At 37.4% G+C, this 13,820-nt stretch overlaps 1 protein-coding gene across 1 annotated transcript in view; it reads left to right on the forward strand.

Annotated features, from left to right (window-relative positions):
• CGNL1 (cingulin like 1) overlaps nucleotides 1-13,820 on the forward strand; it is a 309,913-nt gene that overhangs the window by 40,104 nt on the left and 255,989 nt on the right. Inside the window, 1 exon segment of the mRNA XM_053717518.1 lies at nucleotides 1,437-1,538. Within this exon segment, the coding sequence (XP_053573493.1) occupies nucleotides 1,437-1,538 (102 nt within the window).

Consider the following 13,820-nt stretch of genomic DNA (forward strand, 5'->3'; position numbering starts at 1 on the left):
AAAGTTATGTGGAAAGGAAAAGTGTGGAAAAAAAAGGTGCACAAGCAGCAGGGATGACCACAGCCTGGAGAGGATTGTTAGGAAAAGGCCATTCAAAAGTGTTGGGGACTTTCACAAGAAGTGGACTGAGGCTGAAGTCAGTGCATCAAGAGCCACCACACACAGATGGATCCTGGACATGGGCTTCAAATGTCGTATTCCTCTTGTCAAGCCACTCCTGAACAACAAACAACGTCAGAAGCGTCTTACCTGGGCTAAAGAAAAATAGACCTGGTCTGTTGCTCAGTGGTTCAAAGTCCTCTTTTCTGATGAGAGCAAATTTTGCATCTCATTTGGAAACCAAGGACCCAGAGTATGGAGGAAGAATGGAGAAGCACATACTGCAAGATGCTTGAAGTCCAGTGTGAAGTATCCACAGTCTGTGTTGATTTGGGGAGCCATGTCATCTGCTGGTGTTGGTCCACTGTGCTTCATTAAGTCCAGGGTTAACGCAGCTGTCTACCAGGAGATTTTGGAGCACTTCATGCTTACTTCCGCAGACAAGCTCTATGGGGATGCTGACTTCATTTTCCAGCAGGACTTGGCACCTGCCCTCACTGCCAAAAGCACCAAAACCTGGGTTAATGACCATGGGATAACTGTGCTTGATTGGCCAGCAAACTTGCCTGACCTTAACCCCATAGAGAATCTATGGGGCATTGCCAAGAGAAAGATGAGAGACATGATACCAAACAATGCAGAAGAGCTGAATGCCGCTATTGAAGCATCCTTGTCTTCCATAACACCTCAGCAATGCCACAGGCTGATAGCTTCTATGCCACGCCGCATTGAGGCAGTAATTGCTGCAAAAGGGGCCCAAACCAAGTACTGAGTACATACAGTATGCATGCTTATACTTTTCAGAGGTCCAATATTGTTCTATGTACTATCCTTGTTTTATTGATTGCATGTAATATTCTAATTTTCTGAGATTGTGGATTTGGGTTTTCATGAGCTGTAAGCCATAATCATCACAATTATTACATGCAAAGCAAGATAGTTCAAGCCCTGATTTGTCATCAGTCTATCTTGTATATTAATTTCACCTTTTAAGTTGCATTAGTGAAATAAAAGAACTTTTGCACGATATTCTAATTTTTGCGAGTTTCATCTGTATGTATGTATGTATGTGTATATATATATATATATATATATATATATATATATATATATATATATATGTATGTATATATATATATGTATATATAGTAAAGCATAGAAGTATGTGGTGCAGCAAATACTTTCAGCATTCACTCTTTTTACTCTTTTTTTTTTTTTTTTTTTTTTTTTTTTTTTAATTTTTCTTTTCCTTACAATATCCCAAAGGTTGCTATTAATTGTCTTGTAAAGTGCTTTTTCCATTTCACTACAGACAGATTTTTAGACCTTATTTGTAGGTTTCAGATCCTTCGGTGGATGTCAAGGCTTTGTTGGAAGAAAAGGGTGTATTTGAAAAGAAGATATCCAACCTACAAAAAAAACTAGATGAAGAGATTAAGGTATGGAATACTCATGACACTTTTTTTTTTTTTAGGTCTGGTTTATTGATAAAACTATCAAACTACACTGGTGAATTTTGAAAAATGAGGGGTGTAGGTGAAAACCTTTATTTGTGTTGTCTATGTCAAAGTGAGCAATGATTGCTAACACATTTTGTCCTGGCACTGACTGTTCAACAAAACTAATTTTATAAATATAGCTGCAAGTAGCAATAGAGGTGGCCAAGCGCATCGCCTTTGCAATGGCATACAAGGAGCTAAGTCGCACTATAAAGCTATAAAGCAAGTTTTTACAGTTCAAACACATGCAGTATGACTAATACTTTCAACATGAACAGTTGAATCTCTAGGTCACAATATATAGTTATACAGCATATTTCACAGCTTTAACATAAGCGGTTGCAAAGTAAACAATAAGTTTTCGATTTTTTTGCGTTTTTCAAGATGGCTGCCATACCATATGATCAATAATTTAAACATGAACAGATGTTATTCTAGTTCACGATTTATGGTTATACAGCATATTTCACAGCTTTAACATAAGCGGTTGCAAAGAAAACACATTGTCAAAATGTTCACATAAACCAATATGGCTGCCACAGCTTGTGACCAATTCCTTCAACATGAACAACTGTGACTATAGGTCACAATATAAGCTAATACAGCAAGTTTCACAGTTCTAACATAAGTGGTTGTGGTGAAAATAGATTTTTTAAATTTTCGCGCAGAACAAGATGGCTGCCAAATCATGTGATATAGAGCCTCCATATTATGCACAATAGTGCTCACCATAGATGTTAATAAACATGGCAAAAATAAAGAATTTTTGTTAAATATTTTTTGTTTTATTATTAATTTAAAAATATCGTTAAGCATTTTTGAACAATTCAAAATGACTACCAAACCACAGGACCGATTCAGACTTCTCTTGAACAAATCTGAATATTAGTCATAAGATAACCCTATAAACCAAATTTCACGCCTCTGTCATAAGCGGTTTCGGAGAAGAAGATTTTTGTAGTTTTTAAAAAACGGCGTATACGAAACAAAATGGCCACCAAGCTATGCAATGTATAGCTTTCAAATTGCACATACTAATGCTCACTATAGATCTCTACAATTTGCAGAAGTTTTATGAAAATTTGGAAATGTTTTATTTACCGAAGGCAACTGCAGAGTGCAAATTTTAACTGCAATATTGTCTTTGAGGCTTATGACTGTGTAATCAAGTGTCTATTACACTGTAATATTGTTAATTATTGTAAAACTAATGCAAAAAGTGCGAATTTATGCAATTAAATGTCGATAAAAAGGTTAATGTCTCATAGCAGCCATGTTGATTATAGAAAAATCACAGTTTGAACAAACTTGGTAGAGGACCTTGCAAGGAGCATATGTGCAAAATTCTGCTTTATTGCACTAAGCGGTTTAAGAGAAGAAGATGTTTTTAAAGATTTTCACAAAATGCAAGATGGCTGCTACATCATGTAACCAAGGCACTTCTGTTGAACAATGGCAAATCTAGGTCATAGCAGCACTGAGCACAGCAAGTTTCAAAGTTGTAACATAAGCAGTTCCAGAGCTGAAGATTTGTAAGCGTTTCTTGAAATTTGTTGCAAAAAACAAAATGGCTGCCTAACCATATGACCAATGAGTTTACAGTTGCATGAGATGTAGCATTGCAATAGGCTGTACCAGCATACCTGATTTCAAGAGTTTAGCATAAGTAATTTGTGTTTTGTGAGCAATTGAATCAAGAGGTAGTATTGAATTACAAATAATTGCGATAAACATAAAACCAATATTGCTGCCGCATCATATGACTGATTCTCTCCTAATGAACAATTATGAATCTAGGTCACCATGTATGACACTACAGCAAATTTCACAGTTCTTACATAAGCAGATGCAGAGAGAATTCGATATTTTCGCATAAACCAAGATGGCTTCCAGATCATAAGAGATACAGCCTCCATATTGCGCACAATAGTGCTCACCATACATGTCAATAAACATGGCAAAAATAAAGCAGTTTTGTCAAACGGTTTTTGTTTTATTATTAATTTAAAAATATCGTAAAGCAATTTTGAACAATTCAAAATGGCTGCCAAACCACATGACCAACTGACTTCTCTTGAACAAATCTGAATATTGGTCATAAGATTACTCTACTCTATAAACCAAGTTTCACGTCTGTCTCATAAGTGATTTCGGAGAAGAAGAGTTTTGTAGTTTTTAAAAACGGCGCATACGAAACAAAATGGCCGCCACACTGTAATGTATGGCTTTCATATTGCACACACTAATGCTCAACATAGACCTCTACAATTTGCAGAACTTTCATGAAAATTTGCAAATGTTTTATTTCACGAAGGCGACTGCGCAGTGCGAATTTTAACTGTAATATTGTCTTTGAGGTTTATAACTATGTGTAATCGTGTGTCTATTACACTGTAATATTGTTAAATATTGTAAAACAAATGCATAAAAAGCTAATTTATGCAATTAAATGTCGATAAAAAGGTTAATGTCTCACGGCAGCCATGTTGTTTATGGAAAAATTACAGTTTGAACAAACTTGGTAGCGGACCTTGCAAGGAGCATATGTGCAAAATTGCGTGTCATTGCACGAAGAAGATGTTTGAAAACTTTTACAAAATGCAAGATGGCTGCCACATCATGTGACCAAGGCACTTCTCTTGAGCAACAGCAAATCTAGGTCATAGTAGCACTAAGCACAGCAAGTTTCAAAGTTTTAACATAAGCAGTTCCAGAGCTAAAGGTTTTTAAGCGTTTGTCAACATTTGTTGCAAAAAGCAATATGGCTGCCACAGCATGCAACCTATGAGTTCAATTTTGCATGAGATGTAGCACAGCAATAGGATGTACCAGCATACCTGATTTTAAGAGCTTTGCGCAAACAGTTAAGCAGTTATGGGCAATTGAATAAAAAGTTTGGCAGAATAAAAAGAAAAATAATAATAAAAAATATAGCTGCAAGCAGCAATAGAGGTGGCCAAGCGCATAGCCTTTGCAATGGCATACAAGCTGCTAAGTCACAATATTTAGCTATAAAGCAAATTTCCCAGCTTTAACATAAGCGGTTGCAATGAAAACACATTTTCTAAATTTTTGCGTAAACCAAAATGGCTGCCACAGCTTGTGACCAATTCCTTCAACATGAACAACTGTGACTCTAGGTCACAATATAAGGTTATACAGCAAGTTTCACAGTTCTAACATAAGCAGTTGCAGAAAAAATAGATTTTTGAAATTTTTGCATAAAACAAAATGGCTGCCAGATCATATGATATACATACTCCATATTATGCACAATAGTTCTCACTATAGTAGTCAAACATGGCAAAAGTAAAGCATTTTTATAAAACGTTTTTTGTTTTATTATTATTTTGAAAATATCGTTAAGCATTTTTGAACAATTCAAAATGGCTGACAAGCCACATGACATCAACTTCACTTGAACAAATCTGAAGGATAGTCATAAGATAACTCTCTATAAACAAAATTTCAAGTCTGTCCCATAAGCGGTTTCGGACAAGAAGATTTTTGTAGCTTTTAAAAACCGCGCATATGAAACAAAATTGTTTGCCAAGCTATGCAATGTATGGCTTTCAAATTGCGTATACTAATGCTCACTATAGACCTCTACAATTTACAGAAGTTTCATGAAAATTTGCAATTGTTTTATTTCACGAAGGTGACTGCACAGTGCGAATTTTAACTGCAATATTGTCTTTGAGTGTTATAACAATGTAATGATGTGTCTATTACACTGTAATATTGTTAAATATTGTAAAACTAATGCATAAAGTACAAATTGACGCAATTAAATGTTGAAAAAAAGTTAATGTCTCACGGCAGCCATGTTGATTATGGAAAAATCGCAGTTTGAACAAACTTGGTAGAGGACCTTGCAAGGAGCATATGTGCAAAATTGCGCATCATTGCACTAAGCGGTTTAAGAGAAGATGTTTGAAGATTTTTGCAAAATGCAAGATGGCTGCCACATCATGTGACCAAGGCACTTCTCTTGAGCAATAGCAAATCTAGGTCATAGTAGCACTAAGCACAGCGAGTTTCAAAGTTGTAACATAAGTAGTTCCAGAGCTAAATATTTTTAAGCGTTTGTCGAAATTTGTCGCAAAAAGCAATATGGCTGCCAGAGCATGTGACCTATGAGCTCAATTTTGCATGAGATGTAGCAGAGCAATAGGCTGTACCAGCATACCTGATTTTAAGAGCTTTGCGCAAACAGTTAAGCAGTTATGGGCAATTGAATAAAAAGTTTGGCAGAATAAAAAGAAAAATAATAATAAAAAATATAGCTGCAAGCAGCAATAGAGGTGGCCAAGCGCATAGCCTTTGCAATGGCATACAAGCTGCTAAGTCACAATATTTAGCTATAAAGCAAATTTCCCAGCTTTAACATAAGCGGTTGCAATGAAAACACATTTTCTAAATTTTTGCGTAAACCAAAATGGCTGCCACAGCTTGTGACCAATTCCTTCAACATGAACAACTGTGACTCTAGGTCACAATATAAGGTTATACAGCAAGTTTCACAGTTCTAACATAAGCAGTTGCAGAAAAAATAGATTTTTGAAATTTTTGCATAAAACAAAATGGCTGCCAGATCATATGATATACATACTCCATATTATGCACAATAGTTCTCACTATAGTAGTCAAACATGGCAAAAGTAAAGCATTTTTATAAAACGTTTTTTGTTTTATTATTATTTTGAAAATATCGTTAAGCATTTTTGAACAATTCAAAATGGCTGACAAGCCACATGACATCAACTTCACTTGAACAAATCTGAAGGATAGTCATAAGATAACTCTCTATAAACAAAATTTCAAGTCTGTCCCATAAGCGGTTTCGGACAAGAAGATTTTTGTAGCTTTTAAAAACCGCGCATATGAAACAAAATTGTTTGCCAAGCTATGCAATGTATGGCTTTCAAATTGCGTATACTAATGCTCACTATAGACCTCTACAATTTACAGAAGTTTCATGAAAATTTGCAATTGTTTTATTTCACGAAGGTGACTGCACAGTGCGAATTTTAACTGCAATATTGTCTTTGAGTGTTATAACAATGTAATGATGTGTCTATTACACTGTAATATTGTTAAATATTGTAAAACTAATGCATAAAGTACAAATTGACGCAATTAAATGTTGAAAAAAAGTTAATGTCTCACGGCAGCCATGTTGATTATGGAAAAATCGCAGTTTGAACAAACTTGGTAGAGGACCTTGCAAGGAGCATATGTGCAAAATTGCGCATCATTGCACTAAGCGGTTTAAGAGAAGATGTTTGAAGATTTTTGCAAAATGCAAGATGGCTGCCACATCATGTGACCAAGGCACTTCTCTTGAGCAATAGCAAATCTAGGTCATAGTAGCACTAAGCACAGCGAGTTTCAAAGTTGTAACGTAAGTAGTTCCAGAGCTAAATATTTTTAAGCGTTTGTCGAAATTTGTCGCAAAAAGCAATATGGCTGCCAGAGCATGTGACCTATGAGCTCAATTTTGCATGAGATGTAGCAGAGCAATAGGCTGTACCAGCATACCTGATTTCAAGAACTTTGCACAAACAGTTAAGTAGTTATGGGCAATTGAATAAAAAGCTTGGCAGGATAAAAAGAATAATAATAATCTGAACAATAACAATAGGTTGTCCTACAACATTGTTGCATGGCCACCTAATAATAATCCAAACAATAACAATAGGTTGTCCTGCAACAAAAGGTTGTCCTGCAACTTTGTTACTGGCCACCTAATAATGTCAATTTTGTTGTTTATGTTCTATGTAATTGAGATGACTTACAGTGAGGAAAAAATATTTGATCCCCTGCTGATTTTGTACGTTTGCACACTGACAAAGAAAGAATCAGTCTCTAATTTTAATGGTAGGTTTATTTGAATGGTGAGAGACAGAATAACAAAAATCCAGACAAACGCATTTCAAAAAAGTTATAAATTGATTTGCATTTTAATGATAACCCTTGTTGGCAATCACAAGTGTCAGAAGTTTCTTGTAGTTGGCCACCAGGTTTGCACACATCTCAGGAGGGATTTCGTCCCACTCCTCTTTGCAGATGCTCATTAAGGTTTTGAGGCTGACATTTGGCAACTCGAACATTCAGCTCCCTCCCAGATTTTCTATGGGATTAAGGTCTGGAGACTGGTTAGGCTACTCCAGGACCTTAATGTGCTTCTTCTTGAGCCACTCCTTTGTTGCCTTGGCTGTGTTTTTTGGGTCATTGTCATGCTGGAATACCCACCCATGACCCATTTTCAATGCCGTGGCTGAGGTAAGGAGGTTCTCACCCAAGATTTGACGGTACATGGCCCCGTCCATCGTCCCTTTTGATGTGGTGAAGTTGTCCTGTCCCCTTAGCAGAAAAACACCCCCAAAGCATGTTTCCACCTCCATGTTTGACGGTGGGTATGGTGTTCTTGAGGTCATAAGCAGAATTCCTCATCTTCCAAACACGGCAAGTTGAGTTGATGCCAAAGAGCTCGATTCTATTCTCATCTGACCACAACACTTACACCCAGTTCTCCTCTGAATCATTCAGATGTCCATTGGCAAACTTCAGACGGGCCTGTACATGTGCTTTCTTGAGCAGGGGGACTTTGCGGGCGCTACAGGATTTCTGTCCTTCACGGCGTAGTGTGTTACCAATTGTTTTCTTGGTGACTAGGGTCCCAGCTGCCTTGAGATCATTGACAAGATCCACCAGTGTAATTCTGGGCTGATGCCTCACGTTCTCATGATCAGTGAAACTCCACAAGGTGAGATCTTGCATGGAGCCACAGACCGAGGGAGATTGACCGTTATTTTGTGTTTATTCCATTTGCGAATAATCTCACCAACTGTTGTCACCTTCTCACCAAGCTGCTTGGCAATGGTCTTGTTGCCCATTCAAGCCTTGTGTAGATCTACAATCTTGTCCCTGACATCCTTGGACAGCTCTTTGGTCTTGGCCATGGTGGAGAGTTTGGAATCTGATTGATAGATTGCTTCTGTGGAAAGGTGACTTTTATACAGGTAACAAGCTGAGAATAGGAGCACTCCCTTTAAGAGAGTGCTCCTAATCTCAGCTCGTTACCTGTATAAAAGACACCTGGGAGCCAGAAATCTTGCTGATTGATAGGGGATCAAATACTTATTTCACTCATTAACATGCAAATCAATTTATAACTTTTTTGAAATGCGTTTTTCTGGATTTTTTTGTTTTTCTGTCTCACTGTTCAAATAAACCTACCATTTGTCAGTGGGCAAACGTACAAAATCAGCAGGAATCAAAAATGTTTTTTCCTCACTGTATGTATTGAACTTAAAAGCTACAATGAGTAACACAACAATACTTAATTGTATGGGACCATTGCAGCCTGTTTATTTTTTTGTGGAATATACGTCTCCCCTAATTCCCTGGCTGTGAGTTTTTAGTTTGCATATGCAAACTTCTGCAGCCAGTTTAAGAAAATGTCTCCTTTTATAAAATTGCTGCTAAGCATTGTATACCTGTGCAAATTGTTGTACAAACAGTGGTTTGTTAGCAGAATTGATGGTTGCAGATAGCTTGTAGAAGGTCAGTGTTTAACTCTTTAAGTGCTAAGCACTTTCTCACCTGGGTGCTAAGGTGATTGAAGTTTATTTTAAAATTATTTATATATATATATATATATTTTTTTTCTTTTCAGATCCCCAAGACTTACACCGTTGGAAAGGTTAGGCGATTACCTTTCCAACGGTGGGTCTTGGGGGTCTGTAGCTGCTTAGATGCCTGAGATACAGTTAATAAAGTTGCACGGTGACGTCATCACATCATTGCGCGTGAGGTCGCCGCGCAAAAAGGGAAGCCCCGGCAATGCCTGTCACTATGCAGGCCCGATCTCCGGGGTAGGAGCGGGTGGGAGCCCCCAGATCTCCCTCAAGTTGGGAGAGTGCTAGTGACGGCTCAGAGCCATCATTAGCACTCACGGGGTTAAAGGGACAGTCGACTCCAAAATATTTATTGTTTTAAAAAGATAGATAATTCCTTTATTACCCATTCCACCGTTTTGTACAGCTTAACATGGTTATAGTAATATACTTTTAACCTATGTGATTACCTTGTATCTAAGCGTATGTTGACAGCCCCCTGATCACATGGCTATTTATTATATATTTACTTGCATTTTAGACAATTAGTGCAGTGTCATCCCGAACCCGAAGCATATCAGTCTGATCCTGACTTCACAGTGCAGTCCAGCACCTAGAGGGATATGGCTGCACCTCACTGACGAGGCCCACAATAGGCCGAAACGTACGTCTGGGGTTTTGCTGTTTCTCTCGTTCAGAGAAGAATTGCCTGGTATTTCGGGGCTGGACTGTACTGTGAAGTCAGGATCAGACTGATGTGCTTCAGGAAAGTTTTTCTCTGTGAAAGGCACATGTTGAGCAAAAAGAGGCTGCTTCTTGGGTGGTAACTAGCCATAGAACAAGCTATTATGCTATTGTTCGTTTCCAGGTTGAGCGCTTCTCTCTTTTTATTTATTTATAGATATATATAGATATATATAGATATATAGATATATATATAGATATATATAGATATATATAGATATAGAGAGAGAGAGAGAGAGAGAGAGAGAGAGAGAGAGAGAGAGAGAGAGAGAGAGAGAGAGAGAGAGAGAGAGAGAGAGAGAGAGAGAGAGAGAGAGAGAGAGAGAGAGAGAGAGAGAGAGAGAGAGAGAGAGAGAGAGAGAGAGAGAGAGAGAGAGAGAGAGAGAGAGAGAGAGAGAGAGAGAGAGAGAGATATATAGAGAGAGATATATAGAGAGAGATATATAGAGAGATATATATAGAGAGATATATATAGAGAGAGATATATATAGAGAGAGATATATATAGAGAGAGATATATATAGAGAGAGATATATATAGAGAGAGATATATATATAGAGAGATATATATAGAGAGAGATATATATAGAGAGAGATATATATAGAGAGAGATATATATAGAGAGAGATATATATAGAGAGAGATATATATAGAGAGAGATATATATAGAGAGAGATATATATAGAGAGAGATATATATAGAGAGAGATATATATAGAGAGAGATATATATAGAGAGAGATATATATAGAGAGAGATATATATAGAGAGAGATATATATAGAGAGATATATATAGAGAGAGATATAGATAGATAGAGATATAGATAGATAGAGATATATAGATAGAGATATATAGATAGAGATATATAGATAGAGATATATAGATAGAGATATATAGATAGAGATATATAGATAGAGATATATATATATATATATATATCTCACACACATACACATACACACACATTATATAGGCAGGCTGATCAGTGGGTCACCAACACCTACAACAAAATAAAAAAACGGTCAGGTTCACACTTGGAATCTCATCTCCAAAGCTTAAAGGGACACCGTTATTATTACATTTCTTTTATCCAATGTTGTTTTATTGAGATATATATATATATATATATATATATATATATATATATATATATATATATATATATATAATTTTCTTTCTTATGATTGTTATAGACTTATAGGATGCTATTCATGTTTACACTGAACCCATGTTTGGTGAACAACCTGGGTTGTCCTTGCTGATTGGTGGGTAAATTCATCCACCAATAAAAAAGTGCTGTCCAGAGTACTGAACCAAGAAAAAAAATCTTAGATGCCTTTTTCAAATAAAGATAGCAAGAGAACAAAAAAAACTTGATAATAGGAGTTAATTAGAAAGTTGCTTAAAATTGCATGCTCCTATCTGAATCACGAAAGAAAAAATTTGGGTTCAGTGTCCCTATAAACCTGCCTCCATTCTTAAATCTTCAAAAATATATTATTAATGTACATAAAAGGGATAAAATGAAACATTTATGATTCAGTTATAGGACCTGATGACCTAAAGCACTTAATTTTGGTGATATTATCTAAGATCTCTGGTCAGTATTGTGAGGTCTCTCAAAGAATTTTAGAACGGCAAAAAAAGCTTCCCTTTGCTAAGCAGGTTACTGGATATGAAGGACAGATACAAACATTACAATACTCATAAAAAGCACCCAAAATGTTTGCATTATTTTTCTATATGTACGCTTTAACCCCTTAATGACCGAGGACGTGCAGGGTACGTCCTCAAAAAAAAAGGCAGTTAACGCCTGAGGACGTACCCTGCACGTCCTCGGTTTGGAAAGCAGCTGGAAGCGATCCTGCTCGCTTCCAGCTGCTTTCCGGTTATTGCAGTGATGCCTCGATATGGAGGCATCCTGCAATAACCTGACATGGCCATCCGATGCAGAGAGAGCCACTCTGTGGCCCTCTCTGCACCGGACATCGATGGCCGGTATCGTTGGTGGGTGGGAGCCGACTTGGGAGGCGGGTGGGCGGCCATCGGTGTGCCGTGTGACGTCGAGGGGGGCGGGATCGGGCGGGGGACCGTCGGGGGCGCACACGGACGCGCGCGCGTGCAGGGTGGGTGGGGGGGGGGGCGCGTGCACGGGGCGGGAGCGGGTGGGAACCGCTACACTACGGAAAGTGAATAAAAGTAAAATGTTAAGTGGCCTAGGCACACCAAAAAAAATCAACACTAAAAGAGATCGTGGAGGGGTGGGGGGTTGGTTTTTGTGTGGGGGGGAAGCTACACTACAGAAAAGTCTAAAAAATGTAAAACAAATACATTTTTTCTTCTAAACTGGGTACTGGCAGACAGCTGCCAGTACCCAAGATGGCGCCCATTAAGTTAGAGTGGGAGGGTTATAGAGCTGTTTGGGGGGATCAGTGAGGTTGGGGGCTAAGGGGGGATAGTACACAACAGCATATGTAAATATGCTTTAAAAAAAAAACACCAAAAAATACAAATATAGCTTTTATTTTAGTACTGGCAGACTTTCTGCCAGTACTTAAGATGGCGGGGACAATTGTGGGGTGGGGGAGGGAAGAGAGCTGTTTGGGAGGGATCAGGGGGTCTGATGTTTCAGGTGGGAGGCTGAGCTCTACACTAAATCTAATATTAACCCTGCAAGCTCCCTACAAGCTACCTAATTAACCCCTTCACTGCTAGCCATAATACACGTGTGATGCGCAGCGGCATTTAGCAGCCTTCAAAATACCAAAAAGCAACGCCAAAGCCATATATGTCTGCTATTTCTGAACAAAGGGGATCCCAGAGAAGCATTTAGAACCATTTGTGCCATAACTGCACAAGCTGTTTGTAAATGATTTCAGTGAGAAACCTAAAATTTTGAAAAATTTTACCTTTTTTTTAATTTGATCGCATTTGGCGGTGAAATGGTGGCATGAAATATACCAAAATGGGCCTAGATCAATACTTGGGGTTGTCTACTACACTACACTAAAGCTAAAATTACCCCAAAAAGCTCCCTACATGCTCCCTAATTAACCCCTTCACTGCTGGGCATAATACACGTGTGGTGCGCAGTGGCATTTAGTGGCATTCTAATTACCAAAAAGCAAAGCCAAAGCCATATATGTCTGCTATTTCTGAACAAAGGGGATCCCAGAGAAGAATTTACAACCATTTGTGCCATAATTGCACAAGCTGTTTGTAAATAATTTCAGTGAGAAACCTAAAGTTTGTGAAAAAGTGAACGATTTTTTTTATTTGATCGCATTTGGCGGTGAAATGGTGGCATGAAATATACCAAAATGGGCCTAGATCAATACTTTGGGATGTCTACTAAAAATATATATATACATGTTAATGGATATTCAGAGATTCCTGAAAGATATCAGGGTTCCAATGTAACTAGCGCTAATTTTGAAAAAAAAATGGTTTGGAAATAGCAAAGTGCTACTTGTATTTATTTCCCTATAACTTGCAAAAAAAGCAAAGAACATGTAAACATTGGGTATTTCTAAACTCAGCATAATATTTAGAAACTATTTAGCATGGGTGTTTTTTTGTGGTTGTAGATATGTAACAGATTTTGGGGGTCAAAGTTAGAAAAAGTGGGGTTTTTTTCAATTTTTCCTCATATTTTATAATTTTTTTTATAGTAAATTATAAAATATGATGAAAATATTGGTATCTTTAGAAAGTCCATTTAATGGCGAGAAAAACGGTATATAATATGTGTGGGTACAGTAAATGAGTAAGAGGAAAATTACAGCTAAACACAAACACCGCAAAAATGTAAAAATAGCCTTGGTCCCAAACGGACAGAAAATGGAAAAGTGCTGTTTT

The sequence above is a fragment of the Bombina bombina genome, chromosome 6, assembly GCF_027579735.1.
Source record: "Bombina bombina isolate aBomBom1 chromosome 6, aBomBom1.pri, whole genome shotgun sequence".
Lineage (NCBI taxonomy): Eukaryota > Metazoa > Chordata > Amphibia > Anura > Bombinatoridae > Bombina > Bombina bombina.